Consider the following 23,334-nt stretch of genomic DNA (forward strand, 5'->3'; position numbering starts at 1 on the left):
GACTTGAAGTAACAAAACCACCCAAATTTCAACTCTTCCATGCAGACATATTTCAATAATCTTCTCTCATACTTTCATAGCATGCGACATCAGTTTGAGTGATAATTAGCACACAGTGTAATATCTCCTTTATGTTTAAAACTGGGCATCACAAAGCTTTCACACCATTCATCAGGCATTTTCTCTTTCTTAAGAATATCACTGAACAGAATTGTAAAATATTTGATGCCTTCCCTTCCCAGTGCATCCACTCGTACCTCTTCTGGCTCAGGTGCTTCTCCTTTTTCATTTTCCTAAATGACTCTACAACCTCATACTCCTATCATGCCTCAGTTTGTCTTACATGGTCCTCCGCTGGGTTCTCTTCATTCATCACTCATTCAAAATAGTCTGGTTTAAAGATTTTTTTCATTCCCCTCTCTAAGGCCTTGGCTACACTTACCCGCTAGTTCGACGGCTGGAAATCGAACTTCTGGGTTCGACTTATCGCGTCTAGTCTGGACGTGATAAGTCGAACCCGGAAGTGCTCGCCGTCGACTGCGGTACTCCAGCTCGCCGAGAGGAGTACCGCGGAGTCGACGGGGGAGCCTGCCTGCCGAGTGTGGACCAAGGTAAGTTCGAACTAATTCGAACTAAGGTACTTCGAACTTCAGCTACGTTATTCACGTAGCTGAAGTTGCGTACCTTAGTTCGAATTAGGGGGGTAGTGTAGACCAAGCCTAAGTTTCCACCATTGAGGCCTTTCCAGTGCTGAGGGTTCAGACATTTCTGTGCATTCTGAAGTCCATAAGAAGTCTGTGCTGGTTCACAATGCACTTGCCAGGTGTTACCTTACCATTGATTATTTGTGATCTATTGCTTCTTCTCATTAAGCAGAAATCAATTTGGGATTTGTGTCCTCCACTGGCATAAGTTATGAGGTGGCAAGCCCTCTTCTGAAAGTGTGTGTTTGCAATCACCACATCCAATGCCAGACAAGGTGGAGGGCTATTTCTCCCTCGGAATTTCTGGTTCCAATGTCATGGATGGTTTCATATCTAGTCTTCACAGTTCCAACACGTGCATTGAGATCTGCTCTGATTATCATTTCTCATGTTTCCAATAAGGCACAGCAACTCCTCAAAAAAATCCTTTTACCTTTTGAGCCTCTCCTAATTGGTGCATACCCACTTATTATATGGATAGTTTCCTCTTCCCAACACAGTTGAACACTCATCAGTTATTCCAACCTTCTGGTAACCTGTCAGATACCTTTGCATGCTTTCCTCCAGAATAACTTCAACACCATTTCAGGAGGTTGAACTCCCTGAATGGTAGATTTTGTAACCTTCCACTAGCATCTTAGCTTTAACTTTCCAATTAACTTTTTGTACATATGCCACATTTACTCTTCTCTGGGTATTCACATTCCAGCTTGGATATCTCAGCTTACTCCACTTACTCACTTGCTTCTTTAACTTTAGCGGCCCTTGCCCCATTACAGTCAGGCCAGGCTGTTGTACATCACTTGTGGGGAATGCCCTACCCCTTTGAGGTACATTTGACAGGCACATCAATTTACACAAGCATATCTACTGGATGAGCTTTACATGTTGGCTGTCGAAGCCTGACACCCTTGGTTTAGCCTTGAGCCTTTTAAATAAATAAATATATGGAGATATACCTATCTCATAGAACTGGAGGGGACCCTGAAAAGTCATTGAGTCCAGCCCCCTGCCTTCACTAGGAGGACCAAGTACTGATTTTTGCCTCAGGCCCCTAAGTGGCCCCCTCAAGGAATGAACTCACAACCCTGAGTTTAGCAGGCCAATGCTCAAACCACTGAGCTATCCTTCCCCCCATTTGTGGTTGTCTTGGATGTGACAAGTGAGACTATATGAAGGGACCCACCTTGGAATGTGCTGTATGCTGATGTTTAATGCTATGTGTGGAAGATCGCGAGACCCTGCAAACCAACTTTGAACAGTGCAACAGAGATTTGAGCAGGTGGGACTTCGAGAGTAAGACTGAGGCTATGACAACTAAGAGAGGTGGACCCACTATAAAGGCTACTATAGGTAGAGAGCTTAGACATGTGCAAGAATTTAAATACCTAGGATTAATGGTTGCTGACAATGGTGCCCTCCTGAATGATGCCCAGCATCATACCAAAGCTGTTTGGCACAAATGGCAGGAGCTGAGGCCAATTCTCGGTGATAAAAAGATGCCAATAAAGTTAAAAAGTGTACAAAACTAATTCGACCCATCCTAATGTGCAGGACAGAGACTTGGCCAACCACAAGAAAATAGATCAGTATGCTCTCTCCTACGGAAATGAAAATGTTGAGATGGCCAAATGGTTGGACACTCCATGATAGGAAATGAAATGAGGTTGTGAGGGGCCTAATGCAGGTTGCCTCAATTGAAGACAATTGCGGGAGGCTAGGTTAAGTTGATATGGATGTCCAATGGAGACGTGAGAGTTAGAATGGCCCTTGCAATCCTCATGGATAGAAGATGACCAAGTGGGAGGCCAAAGACTTGTATATAGACCATATATCAGCAGACATGAGAGAGAACAGCCAGACATATAATCGTGACTTTTGGAAGAAGGCTATAAAAGTCAGAGCCTTAAATGGGAAATGGCAAGAAAGAGGGAGCAAAAGCAGCTAGTTATTTAATAAATATTCTGAAAGGGCAATTTATTTATACGCTGCCTCTTTTCCCTGCCCTTTGTCGTAGACTGTAATCTTCTTTTGTTTGTAAAGCATCTAGCACACTGCAGTCTCTCCCAGACCACCATCACGGCACTTGAGCTGGTTCTGGAATCAGGTTTAGTGGCCTCATTCTAATCCGGAATGATCAGCTGTCTGTAACGCATTCATTGCACAATTTCGTATGTTTGACTGTCTGCTCAGGACTGGAATAGCAGACATGTACTACTACTACTTATTGCAGGCCGTGACTGAGATGCATCAGTAGGGCTGAGTGGGGGGGAAGAGGGGGCAGCAGCTCTGGAGCACTGTACCTCGTTAGCTCTAGCCAGGAGGATTAATTCTTCACTTCCATGAGCACTGATTTCACACTAAATAAATAATAATAATAATAATAAAATAGCTCAAGAGGAAAGAGCCAGGGGAACTTAAAGAATCCAAAAATAAAAATAGTTTTATTTTGTAGAAGAAAGCAGTTTTGTCTTTAAAACTCACCGTTTTTATGCAGTTAAGTACCCTAACCCTTACAGGATATAGTTAGAAACCTGCCAATAAAATGCCTAGGGCCAAATTTTCAAAGGCCGTGGCCAAAGTTGCCTCTGAACATTTTACCCTTGATTCTGCATGGAGAGACTCTTGTATGGAGTCCCGCTAACTTCAATGGGATCCTGACAGGGCATGAGGGTCCATCCATATGGATATGTTTGTTGGATCAAGGACTATGTTTGTTCAGTCTCCACAGGGGTAGAACCTGAATTTGCTCATGCAGGAGAGGTAAATACCCCTTTGGGCCCAATTACCTGGTTGTGCATGTATATATTTTGGCCCCATTTCAAAGTACTTAAGCACATACTTAAGTGCATCTCTTTTCAGAAAAGCATATAAGCACATACATGCTTTGAGAATGTGCTCCAGTCCTATTGAAGTCAATGGTATTTAATCACATGCTTAATGACAAGGAAGTGCTTTGCTGATTTGGGGCCTTAGTGAATGCAACTTTGGTGACAACCTGGCCTCTAATTAATACATCAGCTACTTTAATAAAACCGTTAATGTTCTTGCCAGCTCTAAAGGAACAGAGTGCAAAAATCATGTTTACAGAATAGTATAAATGTTTATTTTTCTTTGTGATTTAGCCGACTTTTTACAATATAGAAAAGTGTATTTTTTGAATTGGTCTAGTAAATATAAATTTAATCTTTCTACTTTCAGGTGTAAACAGAACTAGAAAATGAACCTTTGACCCCACCCCAGATCTGTTTAAAATAACTGGATGAACTCGACTGTAAATCTTGTTCAGCAGTTTGTTGCAAATGGCTAAGGAAGTACAAAAATGATTTAGTACATACTAAGCGGGGGCGGAGAGGAGGGTGTTTGGAAACAAGCTCAATGTTTCAGAAAACTTGTTCAAAACAAGTAGAACTAAGAGTACGTGATTGCACCTTCAAAATCTTTACAAGCAATGCCATCATACATCATCTACAACTGTAATCCAAAGTTTCACAAACATTTTCTCCACACTGTATATAAATACACATCACAAAAGGTGCAATTTAGAATAGGACACAGAATATATACAAAATTAACATGGATTTAGTTCTAGACAAAAGAAGGTGTATTGCAATCTGTTTGAAAAATAACTTGATTAGGTCTTACTTTATCCACTTACACTAATTTACATTTATACAAATCTTACTGGACATACTATATTGAGTCACTAAAAAGTAAGATGAATGGCTGAACTATCTACATTTAGAGTTATCGCACTGACATTTTAGAAATCTAGATCCTAATTATTAAAAAAAAAACTTTTTAATGAATGGTGGATTCCCTTTTCGCAGATGTGTGTATGTGTATTTGCTACATATACACAAACATATGTTAAAGAATATATACACACAGTTACACATGGCGAGAATATAAAATCCCTTTTGGAAAATAAAAGTATCAGTCTTGTTCTGATAATTACAGAGAGGATTAAGATATCTAACTAAATAAATGCCTGTGAATTTAAACATGGTTATTTCCTTTCATTAAATTTAGAGCTACACTACCAAAAATGTGATTTGGGACTGTTTGTAGTAAATACTAGAAAAAGTTCCCATCCTTAAGTGTCTTCTATGCACAACTGTATTTGACCTGATTTGATTCCTTCCCTGTTCCCCACACAAAAAAAGGTCAGGTGTATCTGTTTTTGATGGTGACCTTCAATCCGTACCAGTGTACTTGCATGTCATGACTCAAACTGCAATCCTAAATAACACTTTTAAAAAAATAAGCCAAATGTGTCCCAAAGATTAAAAAAGTGATATCAAAAAGGTCCACAGGTGTACAGGGAGTCTGATCTTCACACATCTTCTCTGATTAACTTGGATGCAGCTAGTTTGGAATCCATCTCACATGAAAACTGTGCTAACAGGAAAACAGAAGGGTTGGTTCCCTCACACCCAGTAATCTCAGTTTCTGTGTAAATGTACACAACAATAATCTCATTTTCTGCCAGTTTAAGGGCTCTATCCTATGAGGTGCTAAGGACTGCAAACACTCTCTGGCTTCAATGAGAAGTGAGAATGCTCAGGACCTTGCAGGACTGAGCCCTAGATGCACAACAGCATCTCCCTGCTTGATGTTTATCTAATGATAAAAGTTGGATGGAAACTTGCTTTTACAGCATTGCTTTTAATTCTTTCTGAATTTTTGGCCCATCATCTGTCCTTCAACTTCCATTTTAGACTATTCAGCAAGCCGGTAATGAAATTTCTGTCATCATCTAAAGAAAAATATAAATACTTTCCATTTTAAAAGTTGTGCCCTGAGGCCCAGATTCAGCAAGGTTTTTAAGAACATATGCGATGCTAAACGTGTAAGCTGTCCCAAGAAGTCAACGGCCCATGTGCTTAACATTATTTGTGCTTAAGGACCTTGCTGAATCGGTTCTTAACACTGATCCGTTGCCTTCCAGGGTTGTAGAGTGATGTTCTTTTATCTAATTTGGTATTGTCAGTATTGTGAAGATGCTCATTTCTATACATGTCCTTTCAGAATTAATTCCTCCACAGATATACTGTTTTCTTGGTCTACGCCAAAAATATTTTCTGCCAGTGTCTGATTCTTCCATATGAACAAAGTGATGCAACTCTATACACTGTAAATAATATATATTATAATAATAATTTATAAAGACTCTCTGGACAATTTTCTTAGAGAAAGGGGGAGGAAGAAAACATCTAATTCTTACCAAACCCAAGAAAGTTAAAAGCTGTACAACAGGAAGAAAAATTCACCTTTAGGCATCGTCATAAGTAGAAGAGAATTTAGCTAAAATTTAAAAGAATCTACTCCTAATTATAAAAGATTTTCTTGTTTCAACATTATGCAGGTCAATTTAAAACAAGCACCAAATTAACAATAAAATAGTATTAAATCCTCTGCTGTGAACCAAAGTGTCCCTGTGCCTTAAGTGTCATGTTCAGTCCAATTTACCATGGCTCCTATGCAAGAGTCAGCAGTTCATGGCACAGGGGTCACTTTTGGACTTTCCTGCTGAGTTAATGACTCTCATCAAACAACGTCCAAATTCCTCCAGGATCATGCGCTCCGCTGCTGCTTTTGACTTGCCCATCTTTTCAGCCTGCTCGGCCTGCGCAAGCAGGCAGTCGCAAGTCGCATCAGCCACCTCCTTGGTTACAAAGGTAAATGGCAATCTGAAATGGAAATAAAAACTTCACTGTTGTCATCAGTAAGCGACACAACACGCACTATCTACAAAACTCTCTCTGAAGCACTGAAAAGTCAGAAGCTGAAGGAAGCCCTCTAGACAGTCCCTATAGCAATACTAATTTGGACATGGTTGTCAAACAAGGAAAATTTTGCTTACTTCTCCATTTTCCCTATGGTCCATGAATCCAATTCATTAACTTTAGGATTATGCCCTTTCAAACAGAGTTAGGGCACATTCAAAGTTTTCAATCAGGGCTGATCTGACCAGGATGAATCTGCTCCACAGTTTCTGGGGTACATCTGAGGCTGCCCCAAACTGAAAATACTGAACAAGCCCTACAGCTAAGCAGGAAGATCACTCCTTAGAGGCAAGGCGGAAAGTTTTGTGGCTGCTTCCATCTCTGTACATTTTGAGACAGACTGCAGAATGCCATGAAGACAGATGGAGAATGCATAATTTTCCATATAATTTTTTGCTGTAGGAAAACTGAGAATTAACTCATTTAACATTAGGAGTCCACCTGTATTGATGCTAAAAACTGCATTAAGAGAATGTTAAGGTTACATGGTTAGACACACGGAAGTGTGGCAAATTCAAGCTTACACATGTAAATGTAACTGCCTCCTTCTCTGTATACATTTTGGTACAGGTTTTTCATTAGTATTTCTCAAATGCTACAACGTAACACAAAACAGGATTTCTATACCACAGATATATGTATATAGTATCTTGTAATTGTTTTTTGCAAATTTTATTTTACTTGCACTCATTTCAATGTCATAATGATCCAGTATATCTTGATTGACAAACTTGTTATATAACTTCTCTTCTCTGTACGGGATGTATTTTAATAGTTTAGGCAGCAGCCATGCACTATACATCTTTTCAACCAACAGCACTTAGATGCATTCAGGGGATGAGACAATTAACTATGAAATTAGCTCAACTGCAAATTTAGGCGGCTGATAGATTCCAGAAAGGTTTCACTATTCCTCGGGACAGAGAGTAATCTGCATTTGTATAGCACGTAGCTCAAAAGGGCCCCGAGTCTGATTGACGGCTCTCAAGTGCTATGGTAATACAAATATTAAATAACATTAGCCACCAAAACCTAAAGCATGAATACAAATGTCAAAGACTGAAGTAATCTTAACTTGCTAAAATCCACCCCAGCAGAGCAGCAAGATACCTGAATGATTAAAACAGTGTTAAAGCCAAGTCAAGAGGATGGAATGTGTTGACTTACTTCCCCCCTCCACTAGTCAGTGCTGGGGTTGGCCTCGTTAACAGGTCTGAGATTTGTGAGGATAACTTTGTCTTTGCAGCTGTCTGTTGCTGGACTCTTACTTCTGCTGCATCTGCTAAGTGCATCAGAGTCTTTCGTTCTGGGCTTTCTTCAAAGTTTTTACAGCCAATACATTTACATATTGAGGAACACATGATTTTTGCCTAAAAAGAGCAAAAGAAAGGGTGAGTGGCCTAAAATATTATTTTATTCTCCATTGCTGGCTCATAAACTTAGTATGCACTGCAGAAATTATACATAGTTACAAGTTTTAATTACGGACAGTGCAATGGGCAAGAGTGACATTCAGAAAGGAGAAAAAGCCAATGTATTTCTTCAAGACAAGAAACCCATCTTACCTCATAGCATTCACAATAGTTTTTGAGACATCCCGATCGTTTGCAGTTGCAGCCTTTGCTGTGCCGTCGGTCTGATTCCCCTTCCTTTCCTTTCCCTATTTTGGGCTTGAAGGCTTCAGGGTTTCTATCAAGGCAGGCCTATGAATGCAGATCCAAAAGGTGTGTCACAGTTCATGCAGGGAGCAAGATCTAGAGGACCAGTGCAGTAAGGACAAACCCAAGATTGTGCTGGAGTAAGTAAATCACATTCTCCTCCCAACCCAACAGGAAAAGGTGGCTACTTTCATCCCCGCTACAGAGATGTAAAACAAGAAGCAAATTGTCCAGTTTCAATAGCAGCATTGAGTATGCTGAAATAGATACATTGTGACATGCTTTTCTGTTTTGCGAACTTTAAAGGAGAGAAACAAAAAAAACCCTTACCTTTATTGCTTTTTGCCTATCATTTTCATGGTCCAGGTTGTTATAACAATTGGTACAGTTGCAGTTATTGCAGAATTCACCATTTGCAAAACAATCACAATACCTGAAATAGGAGACCCAGATGGGATTTACAAACATGGTATGCAGGCATCACACTAGCTGTGGTAGTAGCCACAGGAAACATTTCTATGATAGTAACTCCTAAAAGCCCCACTTGGGATTGGGATCCCATTGGTCCAAGTACTGTGTAGACATGAATGAGACAGTTTCTGGCCCGGAGGGCATACAGCATAAGACCCCAAAGTAAGGTAAGTGACAGGGGTATAATCTACAAGTAACGTGGCCCAGGATCGGCACCGCTTTGGTAGTGGCAAGTTTTGTTGGTTTTGTGCTTGTTAATTCTTTTATTGGGGTAGGGTGAGGAATGGCAGGAATGGAGGCGGGGATAAAAGTCCAGGAGTAGGAAAAGGAAGGAAGAGGGGCAGGCACAGCTCATCATCTGACTAGCCACGAGCAATAGCCAGGGTATTTGCAGGCTTTGCAGCAGAGGCGAGTCTAAAGAAGGGAGTTGAAGGAATATGGCTGTATGGATTAGATCAGGGATTTTTCCTACGCACTGTGGTGGGAGGAAGAAATCACAAAGGTGCTTAAGGGAGGAGCTGATTGGATAGCTGTGTATCTTAGGTACTTCTGTGAACTCCGTTACCATATCGTCTCAGCACCTCACAAACTTTACAGCACCCCTGTGAGGTAGGGAAGGTGCTATATTTCCCCCCCACACACCCCAGTCTTTAAAATGGGGATCTGAGGCACAGAGAGAGTAAGGGTCAGATTTTCAAAGGTATTTGAAATTCACTGATAAATAAATTGAAACCTGTGGGCATTAGGTGCCTAACCTGCCTCACAGGTGTATTGTGAGGACTACCCCATATGCAAGCAGGGGAAAGTTCCCCTGGAGCAAATGGCAGTTTACATTAGTGGATTACACCCCTGGGCACAGATGGCTGTACCTGGAGCAAATCACGCGGTGGACAAGGCCTGAGTTAATTTCTGTACAGTGTTATATAAATGCAAAGTATATCAGCATCAGCATCTTTTCTCCCCTTTAGATTTCACAGAACATTTGGGAATCAGAAAGCTGATATTCAGGAGGAAACCTCATGTCTGGAACACACTTGGCTCTCTATAAATAACCATCATGTAAGCTGTGAGATGTCTGAAGGAAAATTAAACATACCTGATTAGTTCTGTTCCAGTGTGATGAAAAATTTCTAAGCTCAAAAGTATGTGCACGCCCACATTATGAACATGACATGCATTACATTAAAAAGAACCTAAAATTGGCAGGTGCCAGACAGATTTCCTAACTTGGACTCAGATGGCTGTTATATCAGCTTCTCTAACAGTAGCACAACCACTCTGAATGCCTTCTTCGTCATCCAAGAATTAGGGAGCCACAAAATAATTTCATTACCTCCTCCTGACGTTGTACTATGTGGAAAGGTGTGGCATCATCCCAACTGAACGACCTCACATAATCACACCAGATACTGATGCAGGCATTGGAGTGGAATGGCAGGAGATGGGACACTAGACGGGGAGGGCTCTGAGTTACCACAGAGAATTCTCTGAGTTACCACAGAGAATTCTTTCCCAGCTGTCTGGCTGGTGGGCCTTGCCCACATGCTCAGGGTCTAACTGATCGCCATATTTGGGGTCAGAAAGGAATTTCCCCCCAGGTCCAATTGGCAGAGGCCCTGGGGGTTTTCACCTTTCTTTGCGGCATGAAGCATGGGTCACTTGCAGGTTTAAGCTAGTGTAAATGGTGACTGCTCTGCAACTTGAAGTCTTTGAACCATGGTTTGAGGACTTCAGTAAATCAGCCAGAGGTTAGGAGTCTATTACAGGAGGGGGTGGGTGAGGTTCTGTGGCCTGCAATATACAGATCAGACTAGATGATCACAATGGTCCCTTCTGACCCTGAGACATCTCACAGGATGTAAGTAACCTCACAGTTCCATTGGTAAGACATTTTAAGGCTTTGTCTACCAGACTATTGTACTTAATCTCCCACGGATGGAAACACGGATGCAACTCCAGTGGTGGTAGCAACAGTAGGAGCCATCATGCAGACAGGGTTCAGGTGACCACTGGTACCTCTGTCATCCAGTTGAAATGCCAATGGGCAATCTACCCCAGCATTCCCATGATGCTATCACCAGTGAAACCACAAGGTTCAGAAACTTAGAACATTGCTAGGGTAGACACAGCCTAAAGCGTCTCATTAAGTATCATATGCACTTATAGCAGGATGATTTGTGGATGGATTGAGAGCCTTACATTGGAATTCTTTTTATATACAGAACTCACTTTAGAGTTACTTTAATATTTCTATTTAATTTTGGCAATATACTAAAATATTTGTTAAAGAGAAAATACTTAAAACCAAATACACTTACAATTTCAAACACAGCGATTTTGTACAATTGCATGGCTTCCTGGGGCGGTTTGCAGGTTCGGATGGCATAATTCTGGAAAAGAACCATTTTATTATTAGCTTCTCTCTTTTTTAAGTTCAGAATGTTGATCCACTGAAACCCCATAAACCAAACTAGATTTTTCTCCTACAACGCGAGCTTTCAAAGGTCTATGTCATAGATTACAAAATATAATTAGTAGGTAAAAAAATCAAAGAAGAGTTAGGCGATTGCCATGACCCTGGCTGCACGCTATGCTTAAAGAAGAGAAAGAAAGGACACAAGGCTAGGAGTGGACCACATGAGAGGAAAGTACAACTGAGTGTGCTGCAGCCATTCCCCTGAGTGAAGACCACTCTCCATGGTGACTGTATCTACACCTGGAGCAGGTTTTGTGATGTTGTTATGAATCTAACCGAATCCAGTACCATAGAGAAGAAATAAATTCAGACTATGCCTCTCCCTTCATCCGAGTTATGTGTGAATTAAAAATGATAATGAAATGACAAAGTGACTGTCCTAGGCAAGCAGACAGAGACCTGAGCAAGGGGCAAGCAAAGCAGCATATGAACCCTGCTATTTAGTGTAACATAAAGAGCATTCTGTGTCAGAGATCAGCCTTAACAACCACTGAAAGCTAGGATTTTTCAATGGTCATATCTGGCCAGCTATATTCTGACCATATGTGGTGACCCTTTGTGTGACGGGTTGGATCACAGAAACCCCCTGGGAGCTGCCATCTGATGTGCCAAGACTACCTCTGCTCCTGTTTTCCCTGCCAGCTCAGGACTCCAGCACCCTGTCTTGCTGAGCCAGACACTCCCGTCTGCTCCAACAAAGACCCAGGGTCTGAATTACTTGCCCCAAAGCTGCAGGTTTACCTGAAAACAGCTCACAGAAGTGTGCTTGTCTTTAGCACTCAGATGCCCAACTCCCAATGGGGTCTAAACCCAAATAAATCCGTTTTACCCTGTATAAAGCTTATGCAGGGTAAACTCACAAATTGTTCGCCCTCTACAACACTGATAGAGAGATATGCACAGTTGTTTGCTCCCCCAGGTATTAATACATACTCTGAGTTAATTAATAAGTAAAAAGTGATTTTATTAAATACAGAAAGTAGGATGTAAGTGGTTCCAAGTAGTAACAGACAGTAAGCAAAATAAAGTAAAATGTGCAAATCTATGTCTAATCAAACTGAATGCTGATAATCTCACCCTCAGAGATGCTTCAGTAAGTTTTTTCCTCAGACTGGACACCTTCCAGACCTGGGCACAATTCTTTCCCCTGGTACAGCTCTTGTTCCAGCTCAGGTGGTAGCTAGGGGATTCTTCATGATGGCTCTCGGCCTTTGTTCTGTTCCACCCCTTTATATATCTTTTGCATAAGGCGGGGAATCCTTTGTCTCTCTCTGGGTTCCCACCCCCCCTTCACTGGAAAAGCACCAGGTTAAAGATGGATTCCAGTTCATGTGACATGATCACATGTCACTGTAAGACCCCAAGCCTTCATTCCTCCCAGCCTGACTCACAAGAAGGCCTCCCTGCAAACAGAGCCCCAGTCAATTGTCCTGGTTGATGGGAGCCATTAAGATTCCAAACCACCATTAATGGCCCACACTTTGCCTAATTACAATAGTCCCTCAGCGTTATATTTCATATTTCTAGTCCCAGATACAAGAGTGGTACATTTATACAACTAGGATGACTACACTCAGTAGATTATAAGCTTTGTAATGATACCTTACAAGAGACCTTTTACATGAAGCATATTCCAGTTACATTATATTCACTCATTAGCATATTTTTATAAAACCGTATAGACTGCCCAACGTCACACTTTGATCCTGACATACCCCCAGAAGCTGAAAACAAAGTATTTATTGAAGGGGTGGGGGTGGTCAGGCAGGGGTTCAGGATTAGTTCAGACAATTTTGTTTGTTTGTTTTGTATTATTTAAATCACAGCAAACACGTTTAAATGTAAGACTTCCAGAAAAAGGCAGGTTCAGCAGAATGGGGTAGAATTTCTAAGCCTGCGTGGGAGGAGGGGGAGGCATATCAATTTGAAAAGTTTCCACTTTCAATGTGTTACCTTGGAACTAAGCCAAGATTTAAAAAAAAAAGGGGGGGGGGGAGGGGGGAGGAGCTGAAGTTCGGTTCCCAAATCATATTCAGGCATCTACATAAATGGCTGGGTTTTCACAAGTGCTAAGCACCCAGCTGCTCCAATCAACTTCAAGTCCATGACCAGGGCTCCTATGTGCTACTGCCAATACATATAATAAATAACCATGGGCCAAGCTCTCTGTTCAAACTCCTACTACGGGATTGGGAAAAAAAACCCTAAGATTTGACTTTGACCGAGTTTAGTGATGGTAAAAGGCGTTGGATTGACAGCCAGAGAAACACATGTTCTTTATTTAGCCACAGAACAAGAACAGCATAGACCGCAGCCTCCCCACCCCACCATGCTAAATTTTCCTAAAAACCTCTTCAAACAAGGATAGTCTGTCCCAACTAAATACATCACCTCACCATCTTTGGGGGAGATGTTGTGGCAAGCTTTTAAAAGTATTTTCAAAATACTCACCCATTGAATGGAAGCCTTGCTTGGGTCTGGATATTAGATGTCCCAGTAAAACCAGTGTTGCTTGCTATAGATACGTATGATGACTGCTGTAGCTAACAAAACACCAAGTATAAATGTATGTTCTGTAGCTTTTACAAGTGTATACAACAGGCTTTGTAGTACACAGTTTTTAGTAAGCATTTCTGAAACTGCTGTATGCATCATGTACTCTCCTAATCCATATTTATGAATGGTTTGAAAGTTTCACAAACTCACAAGACCTAAGCAGTCTAAGGGTTACTCTGTATTCAGCAGAAATGTCCTATTTTACATTATGTTTTTGTCCATTTTATCTTAGAACCTTTGGACTGCATTATTTTTAAGCTACTTACATTACGTAATAACTTTCAGTCAGACGGATGCTAAAATGCGTTACCAATAGCTTGTATATCAGCTATCTACAGGAATGCCTGCACCCACCAGGTGAAAACGTGGAGTTACAAACGGTTCTCACCCCTTTAATCAGATCCCTTTTCTTTCTTTACAGGTTTCAGAGTAGCAGCCATGCTAGTCTGTATCCGCAAAAAGAACAGGAGTACTTGTGGCACCTTAGAGACTAACAAATTTATTAGAGCATAAGCTTTATGCTCTAATAAATTTGTTAGTCTCTAAGATGCCACAACTACTCCTTTTCTTTACAGAGTGGATCTTGGTGCCTGATCACTGCACCTGTGCTACAAGGGATGAATCAGAGCAAAGTCCCATGAGTCACTGAAGTAACCTGCAAGGTCATAATCCGTTCAGGATCAACTTTAACAAAACTAAGAAACCAGGGCTGATTTGCACTCCCTTTGACTGTGGTACTATTAAGTGTTTACCTGCATACCTTCTTTTTTCATGCCACGATGAGTTAGGTGCAAGAAATATGAGTAGCAAGACCTAGGCACCCAGGACCTTCTCCTAGGAAGCACACACTACAGGAGCATTCCTCACGCATCGCTCATCAGAATCCCCTGCAAGTGCCTCAGCTTTGTATTTTTTTACTCATTGCTTTCTCAGTGTACATTTCTTTTTCTACACTGAGCCAGATTTTCAAGAGAGCTCAGCCTTTAACAGCTCCCTTTATGCATCTAGATGAAGTGGCCACATTTTCCCAAATGCTTGGCTGCCAGCAGTTCCCTCTGAGAACAATATGAGCTATTTGGGTGCTGAGCACTTCTGAAAATCTGGCCATTTCATTCAGATGGCAAAAAATAGGAAGAGCTCTTTTAAAAAATCTGGCCCCAACTGTGAGTGCTGGCCACTTCAGAAAATCTGCCCTATTGTCTTTCTTCCACTGCTTCTTTGTACCAAGGACAAAGATCTTGTTGTGTCATTTCCCTCCTGCCATTCATCTAATACTGTGTTGTTCCAGATCTTTTTTACCTACATAAGGCAGGCCACTACAGGAAGAACTGTACAACAAGGTCTCTACCAATTATACGCAGCATGCCAACAAAAATCCCTGTACATCCCTTTTCAATCTTAAATCGTAGATTTAATTCCCATTTCTTTTCATTCTGATTCTTATCCACATTTTGGCAAAGGACAAGCCAAAGCCCTAAACTGAAGTTAGGGATCAAAAACATTAACACGAATGTAGGATGCCTTCTACAATTATTTCTGTAAGTTCATCATTTTGCCCTGTGCTAACATCATACCTGAGTGACGTATTGAGCTGGAAGAACTGCATAGCCTACGTTTCCTGTGCCAGGTGCTGGCGCCAGCACAGTGCCCGGCGGGAGGTTAGTGAGGTTTGGCTGTATCTGTGGCAGTGGAGTAGCTGGCATAATAAGTCTCTGTTGTGGCTGACTAGTAGTAACTATCTGTGAAGTTGGGTTGATTGGTTTGGGCACCACCTGGAAAGAGAAGAAATCTTTATGACATTGTCAACATATCGTTTTTTATCCGCTGCAGAAAACTACACTGTACATTTTTCTAAAACGTCATTCTGAAGACAAGAATCTGTGCAGAACAATGTAAATCATCATATTTTACCTCCAGAGTCAGAATGTTGACATCTGTTTGCCAGATGAAATGAGACTATAATATGGATTTCATGTTGAACTCACCTGTTTGACAGTCTGAGCTGGTACTATTGGGACAGACATCCGCACTGGAGTTGCATTCACCACCACTGGCTTACCTGGTTAAAAGAAACAATATCCCATGTCACACTACATGTGCACATTTATAAAGAGACTCTAGAATTTAATCCTGAAGCAATTTATCACTTTCACATACATAGAATAAACAGTTACTTGTGTGTGTAAGATGGTGGGGTTTATTGCCTTTTTAAAATGTATTTTGGTTATGCTTGTAACATTTTATTTGGGTTCTATCCTGTTTATTTTAGTTTATTTACTGTTGTTCTATTTGTTTTTACATTTTAACTTGTGCACTGAGAGTGGACTTAATTTATAAAGTGATTATTTTATTACAGTTTTTTTCCCAGTAGCTCTTTGAAAACAGAGCTAAACCTGTTATTTGCAGGAAACATAGTACTGCAAGCAATTCCCAGCTGATTCTCTAGATCTCTCTCACTTAGGCCCCAGTCAAGCACTGACACACATGAGAAGCACCAATGAATGATGGTTACTCAGCGCATAAAGACAAGTGTGTGTTTGCATGATCAGGCCCTGGGAGAATACTGGTAGATCAAAAAAACTTAACTTTTTTAAAACCAGCGTTACTGTAAGGAACAAAAGATTTTTAAAACTGGATTAGCTCTTCACTATTTATGCTGGTTGTCCAAGTGGAAAGAAAGAAATGCAAAACCTAACAGTTTCACTCTAATCTATTTCACTTTCAGTTTAGCATAGTATTAGCACTATACGGCAATGTCTGCACTAAAACATTACAGGATTTTATTTTCTATTGGAATTTATACAATACATGGGAACAGTTCCAAAGGACCAATTCAAAATAAATGTATGGCAACTGTTCAAAACAATTGTCTTAAAGTTTGGTCGAAGTTTGTTTTCATAAAACCTAAATTTAGGGTCAAATTGGATCTTACATTTCCCCCTTAAACAAGACTCTCTAGGCAGCCTTTTCTCCCCTAATTTTGCTCACCAACTCATTCCCCTTGCCCTTTAATTTATGCCAACATAACATATTTTCTAAATATTCAGTACTGCCACCCAGCAAACTGCATACATTTAAGACCAACACTTCTCATCAGTCTATGTGCAGAGCTCCTCTTGACATTAATGGGAGTGATATGTAAATATGCAAAGGGGAGAACAGGCATGAAATCTTCTGGTTGCTACTGTCCATACCAGAAAATGCATGGTAAAAACAAGGGGTACTTTGCAGTTCTAAATCACTGTCTATCAAAGGATCTCATCAGGCTGGGCAAACATTAATTAATCCTCACAACATCCCTGTGAGGCATGTATGGCACTGCCCAGATTTCACTTTTGGGCATAGTGAGGCAGGGACAGGGTATCAGACTTGCAACAATCACCCAACGAGCAGATGAGTGGCTGACATTCTTCCCTGGGAACAACAGCGTATCAGGCACCCCAGGAGCCAGTCTCTAGGGAATGAGGAGTTCAACATCAGAGCATTTCCAAAGGCATCCTGGAGTTGGTAATGGGATACAGAGCCTTTCAAAGCCAGGGGCCTGGTACAAAACTAGCACAGCTGGCCAGGGCCACAGATTTATATCATTTGACAGTTTATTTACCCTTTGTGTGTGTGTGTGTGGAGGGGGGGGGGGTTATATTTGTTAGTGCTTAATAAACCTAAATTAGACAAATAAAATAGGGTATGAATGGACACCACTGACCTTGCTGAAGAGGCTGTGTGTTGGTACTAGGATTCTGACTGGCTGACTGGGTTGAACTGTTGGCTGTTGTGGCCGTAACAAGTCTGACATAATGGAATTTGCTTCCAGGTACCTGAATCTGCTGAACATTGGGGGCCGTTGCCAAGGGAATTATGGTCTTAAATTGAGATGTACTCACTCCTCCCACAGTGATGGTCTGTACTGCTGACTTCACAGCCTGTTAAACAACACAGGCAGCACAAAGTTACCTGACGGTGGTACGGAGGGGTCACCATTTCTATCCCTAAATCTGCTAGTGAACGATTCATTAACCTGCCCAGTACCCCTGTGAAGCATGTCACTATTATCAACTGAAAACCTGAGGCACAGCAAGGTTAAGTCCCCAGGCCACAGAGGGAGTCGGGAGCAGGGCCAAGGGAGCTCAGTCCCGTTCTCAATCCATTATACCAGACTCCCAAATAACCAGAATCATCTATAAAAGCAAAAACCAACTGTCCCTCAATCAAGAGCCAATGTCAAATAAACACAAACTATATGGCAGACAGTTTGAGAAAGAGCTTTCCCCCAAATTATTGTGAATAAAAACAAAATCAATGTTATGATTTTTCAGTCTGGGTGGAAGTGGATGTCCCACAATCGCACTGTCGCTCCACTACTCAGCTCTGCGTATGTAGAGCTACCCCTTCCACAACTCAGTATAGGAAAGCCTACATGTCACCATGCAGCCTCCAACTGGAAATGGAACTGAGGCTGTGAACCTTGAGGCTTTGAAGCAGTGGGCAACAGTGTGTGGGCTGGCTAAGGACAAAAAGGAAGTAATGGGAAGTACTGAGAACATGGTAAACAAGTTTAAATCCATGAAATCACGAACAGAAGCCAGAGCAAAAAGCATTTAAAAAAGGGGAGAGGAAGCAGGAAAGGAATTTGGTAGGCAGCATGCATGTGAAATCGCAGTGGAGGATAGCAGAACATTTACAACATGTGAGACTTCATTATTTCAGGCTTTTCCCAACCTACACACTGAGTAGAGAGCATGTGTTTATTTTAAATATACACATTTGCTGCTCACCTCACTTTCTCCATCACTACTAACAACTTTTCCATCCTCCCCATCTCTCAAGCTCCAAACCTTGACTCCCTTGTTTTCCTTCTCTCCTCACATCCAGGCTTTTACAAAACTTGTTCCTTCTTCCTCTGTAACAGTTCTAAAATCTGCTCTTTTCTCTTCAGTCCCACTGCCAAAATTTTGATTCATGCCATGAAACTGTCTTGTCTAGATAGGCTATTTCAATTTCTTTTCCAGCCTAGCTGCCTACTCCCTCTTCATCTTCCAAATTTCACCAGCTACAGTTCTGAGCAGAAGCGAAGTCCAGATCTCCTTATATTCCACTGAAAACATAAACCCACTCAATAGATTTTATGAGAAAGTTGTTTCTTGGGGTATTTTTAAAATCTTTTTGTGCTGTAACCTTAATTATCAAGAGCAATTCAGAGTAAACATCATCTGTAATCATAGCAATAGCTAACATGCTGTTTCCATAGACAGACCAATGTGGGCAGAGAATTTCCTCTCCTCCTTTAAGGGCTGACCAGTGTCAGAGAACGACTTCGCTACTATATGAAATGTAACGTGTGTTCTTTAAAGGGCCCGATTCAAATCTCATGGAAGACAGTGGAAAACCTTTCATTGTTTCCATGAACTTTGGATCAGATCCTGAAAGTTATAAAGTCAGGTGACTTAATTATGGTCCATTGATTGCTTGTATCCAAGCAATAACCAACAGTTTATTAAACAAAGGTTTAAAAAGGGAGCAGGATTTGATCTGAGAATGAGATCTAGGGTGTATTTAAGCCCTTAAACCACAGATCATATTATCAAATATACACATAACGGAGAGACAAAACAGTCAAGACCACGCTGCGTCACTGGTATTGTACAGTTTCTCAGGGAGCCCAGAACTATGGGTGATCTTGTTACCCCACTGCCTGAGCAAAAGAGAACTAAACTAGGTGACACCTCCCTGCCTGTTAGCCGACCAAACAATCTCCTCCAGAGCTCTGCCAACTTTTACTCTGTCTAGCAGGTAACACTTTATGCACCCTAGTCCCCAAACCTCCTGAAAAAGCATTTCTCTGTAATATCCAGCCCGTCACTGGATGCTCACAGAAATTACCAAGTAGCTCACCTGAGAATTCACCCTTTAGTATTACAACACTGAGAAGAACTTAAGAGTAAAACCAAGAATAAGTTTATTGACAAAGAACAGAGAATTAAGTGATTTTAAGCAAAGCTAATAGAAACAGATGTGGTTACAAATAAAACAAAAAATATAACATGCTTCTACAAGAAGAGAACTTAACTTTCGCAAGTTAATCTTATCTAAAACAGTCTCTCACCTAAAACTTTTCCTGGAGAGCTTGCTAGTATTCAGTTATACCAGGAGCCAGATTTTCAAGTCACCTACACCCTACAAGAGGTTTCCTCAGTAAATGGATAAACATCATGTCTTTTTCCACTCTTCTTATAGGCCAGTTCACCTTTGAAATGTATCCTTCGAAGCATACCTCCTGAAAAAGTCTCTCTCCCCCGCTGTTTGTTCTTTGGGGGTGCAGACCCCATGCTGTCATGCTGTCTATGTTGATCTTCAGTTAATTTGCTTTTCCTATTGACTCAATATGCAAATATAATCCCCATTGTCTTGGGCTAAACCTGCTTAATTTACATCAGAGACGGGAGAGATAACTATCTTCCCCTCCTGTCTGGAAGAAAACATGTTTTTTTCTTTGGTTACAGACTTAGCTTCAAGCATAACATCAGGAAGTATCCATAATTTCTCCTATAGTGTTAATACATACATTTCACTTTTAATACATTGGTCATTAATATCATTGTTTTCATATGATATCTTACACACCATTCTTTATAGATAACTGCCCTGACAGTAATGCTTTAGGTGTAGTGAGTTTTCAGGTCTGATAGGAGTTGCTGTTACATTACAATGAACCCTTTGCCAATTGACCTTAGGAGCCCCTCAGTGTCTCAAGTGTATTCAACACATAAGCTTACATACAAGGCGGAAAGCTCGTCTCTCTGACTAACAGAAGTTGGTCCATTAAAAGATATTACGTGATCCACCTTGTCTCTCTAATATCCTGGGACCCACACAGCTACAACAACACTGCATACAACATGTTTCTGGACAGTTACAAGACACCTTGGAAAGGGATGATAAGTAGATGGCTGAATAAAGTGTGATTTCATGTCATGTTAATTGCAACAAAATGAACAGACTATTAACAAATAAAATTAACAAACCTATTACTGTTGTGAAAGGAATCTATAGGAGCAAGAATGAGAGACTTGTGAATTTACTAGCCATTACAAAATGTACTAGTACCTGAAAGCCCATGATATCGCATGGGTGTCAATGACAAAGCCACATGTCTAAAAAAGCCAGCAATGGCTGGGAACTTAAAAACTGGAGAGTGCCAGACAGCAAATCCCAGTGATGACTGAACCTAGTGATATTTTTAACAAAAAAAGCTCTAAGCCATGCTTATACCTGTTTCCATCACCTCACACTGACTCAGACTTTCCAAGCTTCAAAGTGACACACAGACAGAGCGACAATCCTGGAATTTTATTATACAAATACCTCATTCACAGAAAGTCATTAGCGTTCAACTGCCACTCCAGAATAACATTCAATGCAGTTAATGATATGATCTTTAATAAAGTCATGCCATTTTGTTTCCATAAGCAAAACATTTGCTGGTCAGCTACTAATGACACAACTGCAGAAGATCAATACTCTGAGGTCAGGCATAGAATCACAGAATATCAGAGTTGGAAGAGACCTCAGGAGGTCATCTAGTCCAGCCCCCTGCTCAAAGCAGGACCAACCCCTAACTAAATCATCCCAGCCAGGGCTTTGTCAAGCCTGACCTTAAAAACCTCTAAGGAAGGAGATTCCACCATCTCCCTAGGTAACCCATTCCAGTGCTTCACCACCCTCCTAGTGAAAAAGTTTTTCCTAATATCCAACCTCCCGCACTGCAACTTGAGACCATTACTCCTTGTTCTGTCATCTGCTACCACTGAGAACAGTCTAGATCCATCTTCTTTGGAACCTCCTTTCAGGTAGTTGAAGGCAGCTATCAAATCCCCCCTCATTTTTCTCTTCTGCAGACTAAACAATCCCAGTTCTCTCAGCCTCTCCTCATAAGTCATGTGTTCCAGCCCCCTAATCATTTTTGTTGCCCTCCGCTGGACTCTTTACAATTTTACCACATCCTTCTTGTAGTGTGGGGCCCAAAACTGGACAGAGTACTCCAGATGAGGCCTCACCAATGTCGAATAGAGGGGAATGATCACGTCCCTTGATCTGCTGGCAATGCCCCTACTTATACAGGCAATTAGAACATATGGCCATACACTAGTCCTTTTTAATAAGCAGCCCATAAAGTTTGCTAGGCTGAAATACAGTGAGGGCCTCATGTGGGATGCTCCTAAGCAGACAATTTTCTGCAAGTCAGCAACCAAGTTTACCATTAAATGAATAATGTAACTGAGCAGAGGTGGAAGTCATCAGGTTCAGCATATATTGCCATTTCGTATTTTAGCAACACAGACTTACTGGCAAATTTAAACACCAACAAGAAAAGGCTATTTTCAGAGCAAAGAGAAGCAAAAATGAAGACTTAATTCTTACATACAAACAGGAGACCCCTTTGGAAATCTAACTGTGCTGCTTCGCTTAATGTGAAATCCATTTCTTCTGCTTTAGAGCTAACTAAAAATGTTCCCTTAAGTGCCTAGAAGTCACATTTTCTACATTGCACAGCTGCATGGCTATTTTCAGAAGAGGCTGGTTTTCCTGCAGTAAGAAGGTTTTTCCCAGCGATAAAAGCCTAAGTTAATATTTTAGCTCTTGATGAGACCTGAAGGAAGTTCCCTCCCCAGAAAGAACCAGCATGACATCCAATATACCTAATATCACACTACATAAGTTTTGCTGGGAATTGTGAACCACAAGACAATGCCAGAATATGCATCCTGTTGTGGCCAGACAACAACAATCCCTCCAACATAAAAAAGCCCCCGCCTACACTATTCAATCAACATATGGTGTGAAATGAAGTCTTTAGAAGACAGTCTATAAACAGATGTCTTAGTCTGACACGAAAACCACAGTCCTTCCTGAACAGAATACAGAAAAAGCATCAACGAGTCCTTGAAGAGAAAGATTTGAGCTCTTAGTTCATGCTTCCGTAAAAGCTTTATTAGGCATGGTATTTGGAAGAAGATCGTAACCATAGCTATTTGTGGATACTTTGGTTCATCTTGGGCAAAGCAATCATTGCCACACTAGGTTTTCCTCTGATGTACTATGCGATTGGAATAGATAGCCACTAGGCTGCGCTGAAGAGGCTGTCTTTCTTAACCTGTTTGCAGTGCTGTTGTAGCCATGTTGGTCCCAGGATATTAGCGAGACTAGATGGTTGAAGTAATATCTTTTACTGGACCAATTTCTGTTGATGAGAGAGAGAAGCTTTCAAGCTACACAGAGCTCTTATTGGAAAAGGTACTCAGTGTGTCACAACTAAATACAAGGTGGAACAGTTTGTTTAGCATAAGTAATTAACAGGGGAGCATGGATCAGCATTCATGTTGTGCTCCAAGTCAGTACCTGGCCTGGGTCTGGGCAGCTAATGATCCAACCGGCAGACCAAATTCGGTGATGAATCCTGGTCATGTGCCAGAGGAGGCACGTTGCACATACTCTAAAAAGAAGTAGTTAACATATTTTAAGGGAAGAACAGGAGTACTTGTGGCACCTTAGAGACTAACAAATTTATTAGAGCATAAGCTTTCGTGGACTACAGCCCACTTCTTCGGATGCATCCGAAGAAGTGGGCTGTAGTCCACGAAAGCTTATGCTCTAATAAATTTGTTAGTCTCTAAGGTGCCACA

The 23,334-nt window shown here is 41.1% G+C and overlaps 1 protein-coding gene across 1 annotated transcript in view; it reads right to left on the bottom strand.

The window, feature by feature from the left end:
• Nucleotides 1-3,787: 3,787 nt before the first annotated feature.
• Nucleotides 3,788-23,334, bottom strand: part of LIN54 (lin-54 DREAM MuvB core complex component) — a gene marked incomplete in the record, with an annotated part of 35,870 nt that continues 16,323 nt past the window's right edge. Inside the window, 9 exon segments of the mRNA XM_034771993.1 lie at nt 3,788-6,397; nt 7,661-7,863; nt 8,059-8,196; nt 8,482-8,584; nt 10,941-11,012; nt 13,550-13,641; nt 15,229-15,426; nt 15,640-15,713; nt 17,361-17,577. Of these exon segments, the coding sequence (XP_034627884.1) occupies nt 6,196-6,397; nt 7,661-7,863; nt 8,059-8,196; nt 8,482-8,584; nt 10,941-11,012; nt 13,550-13,641; nt 15,229-15,426; nt 15,640-15,713; nt 17,361-17,577 (1,299 nt within the window).

The sequence above is a fragment of the Trachemys scripta genome, chromosome 5 (genome assembly GCF_013100865.1).
Source record: "Trachemys scripta elegans isolate TJP31775 chromosome 5, CAS_Tse_1.0, whole genome shotgun sequence".
NCBI lineage: Eukaryota > Metazoa > Chordata > Testudines > Emydidae > Trachemys > Trachemys scripta.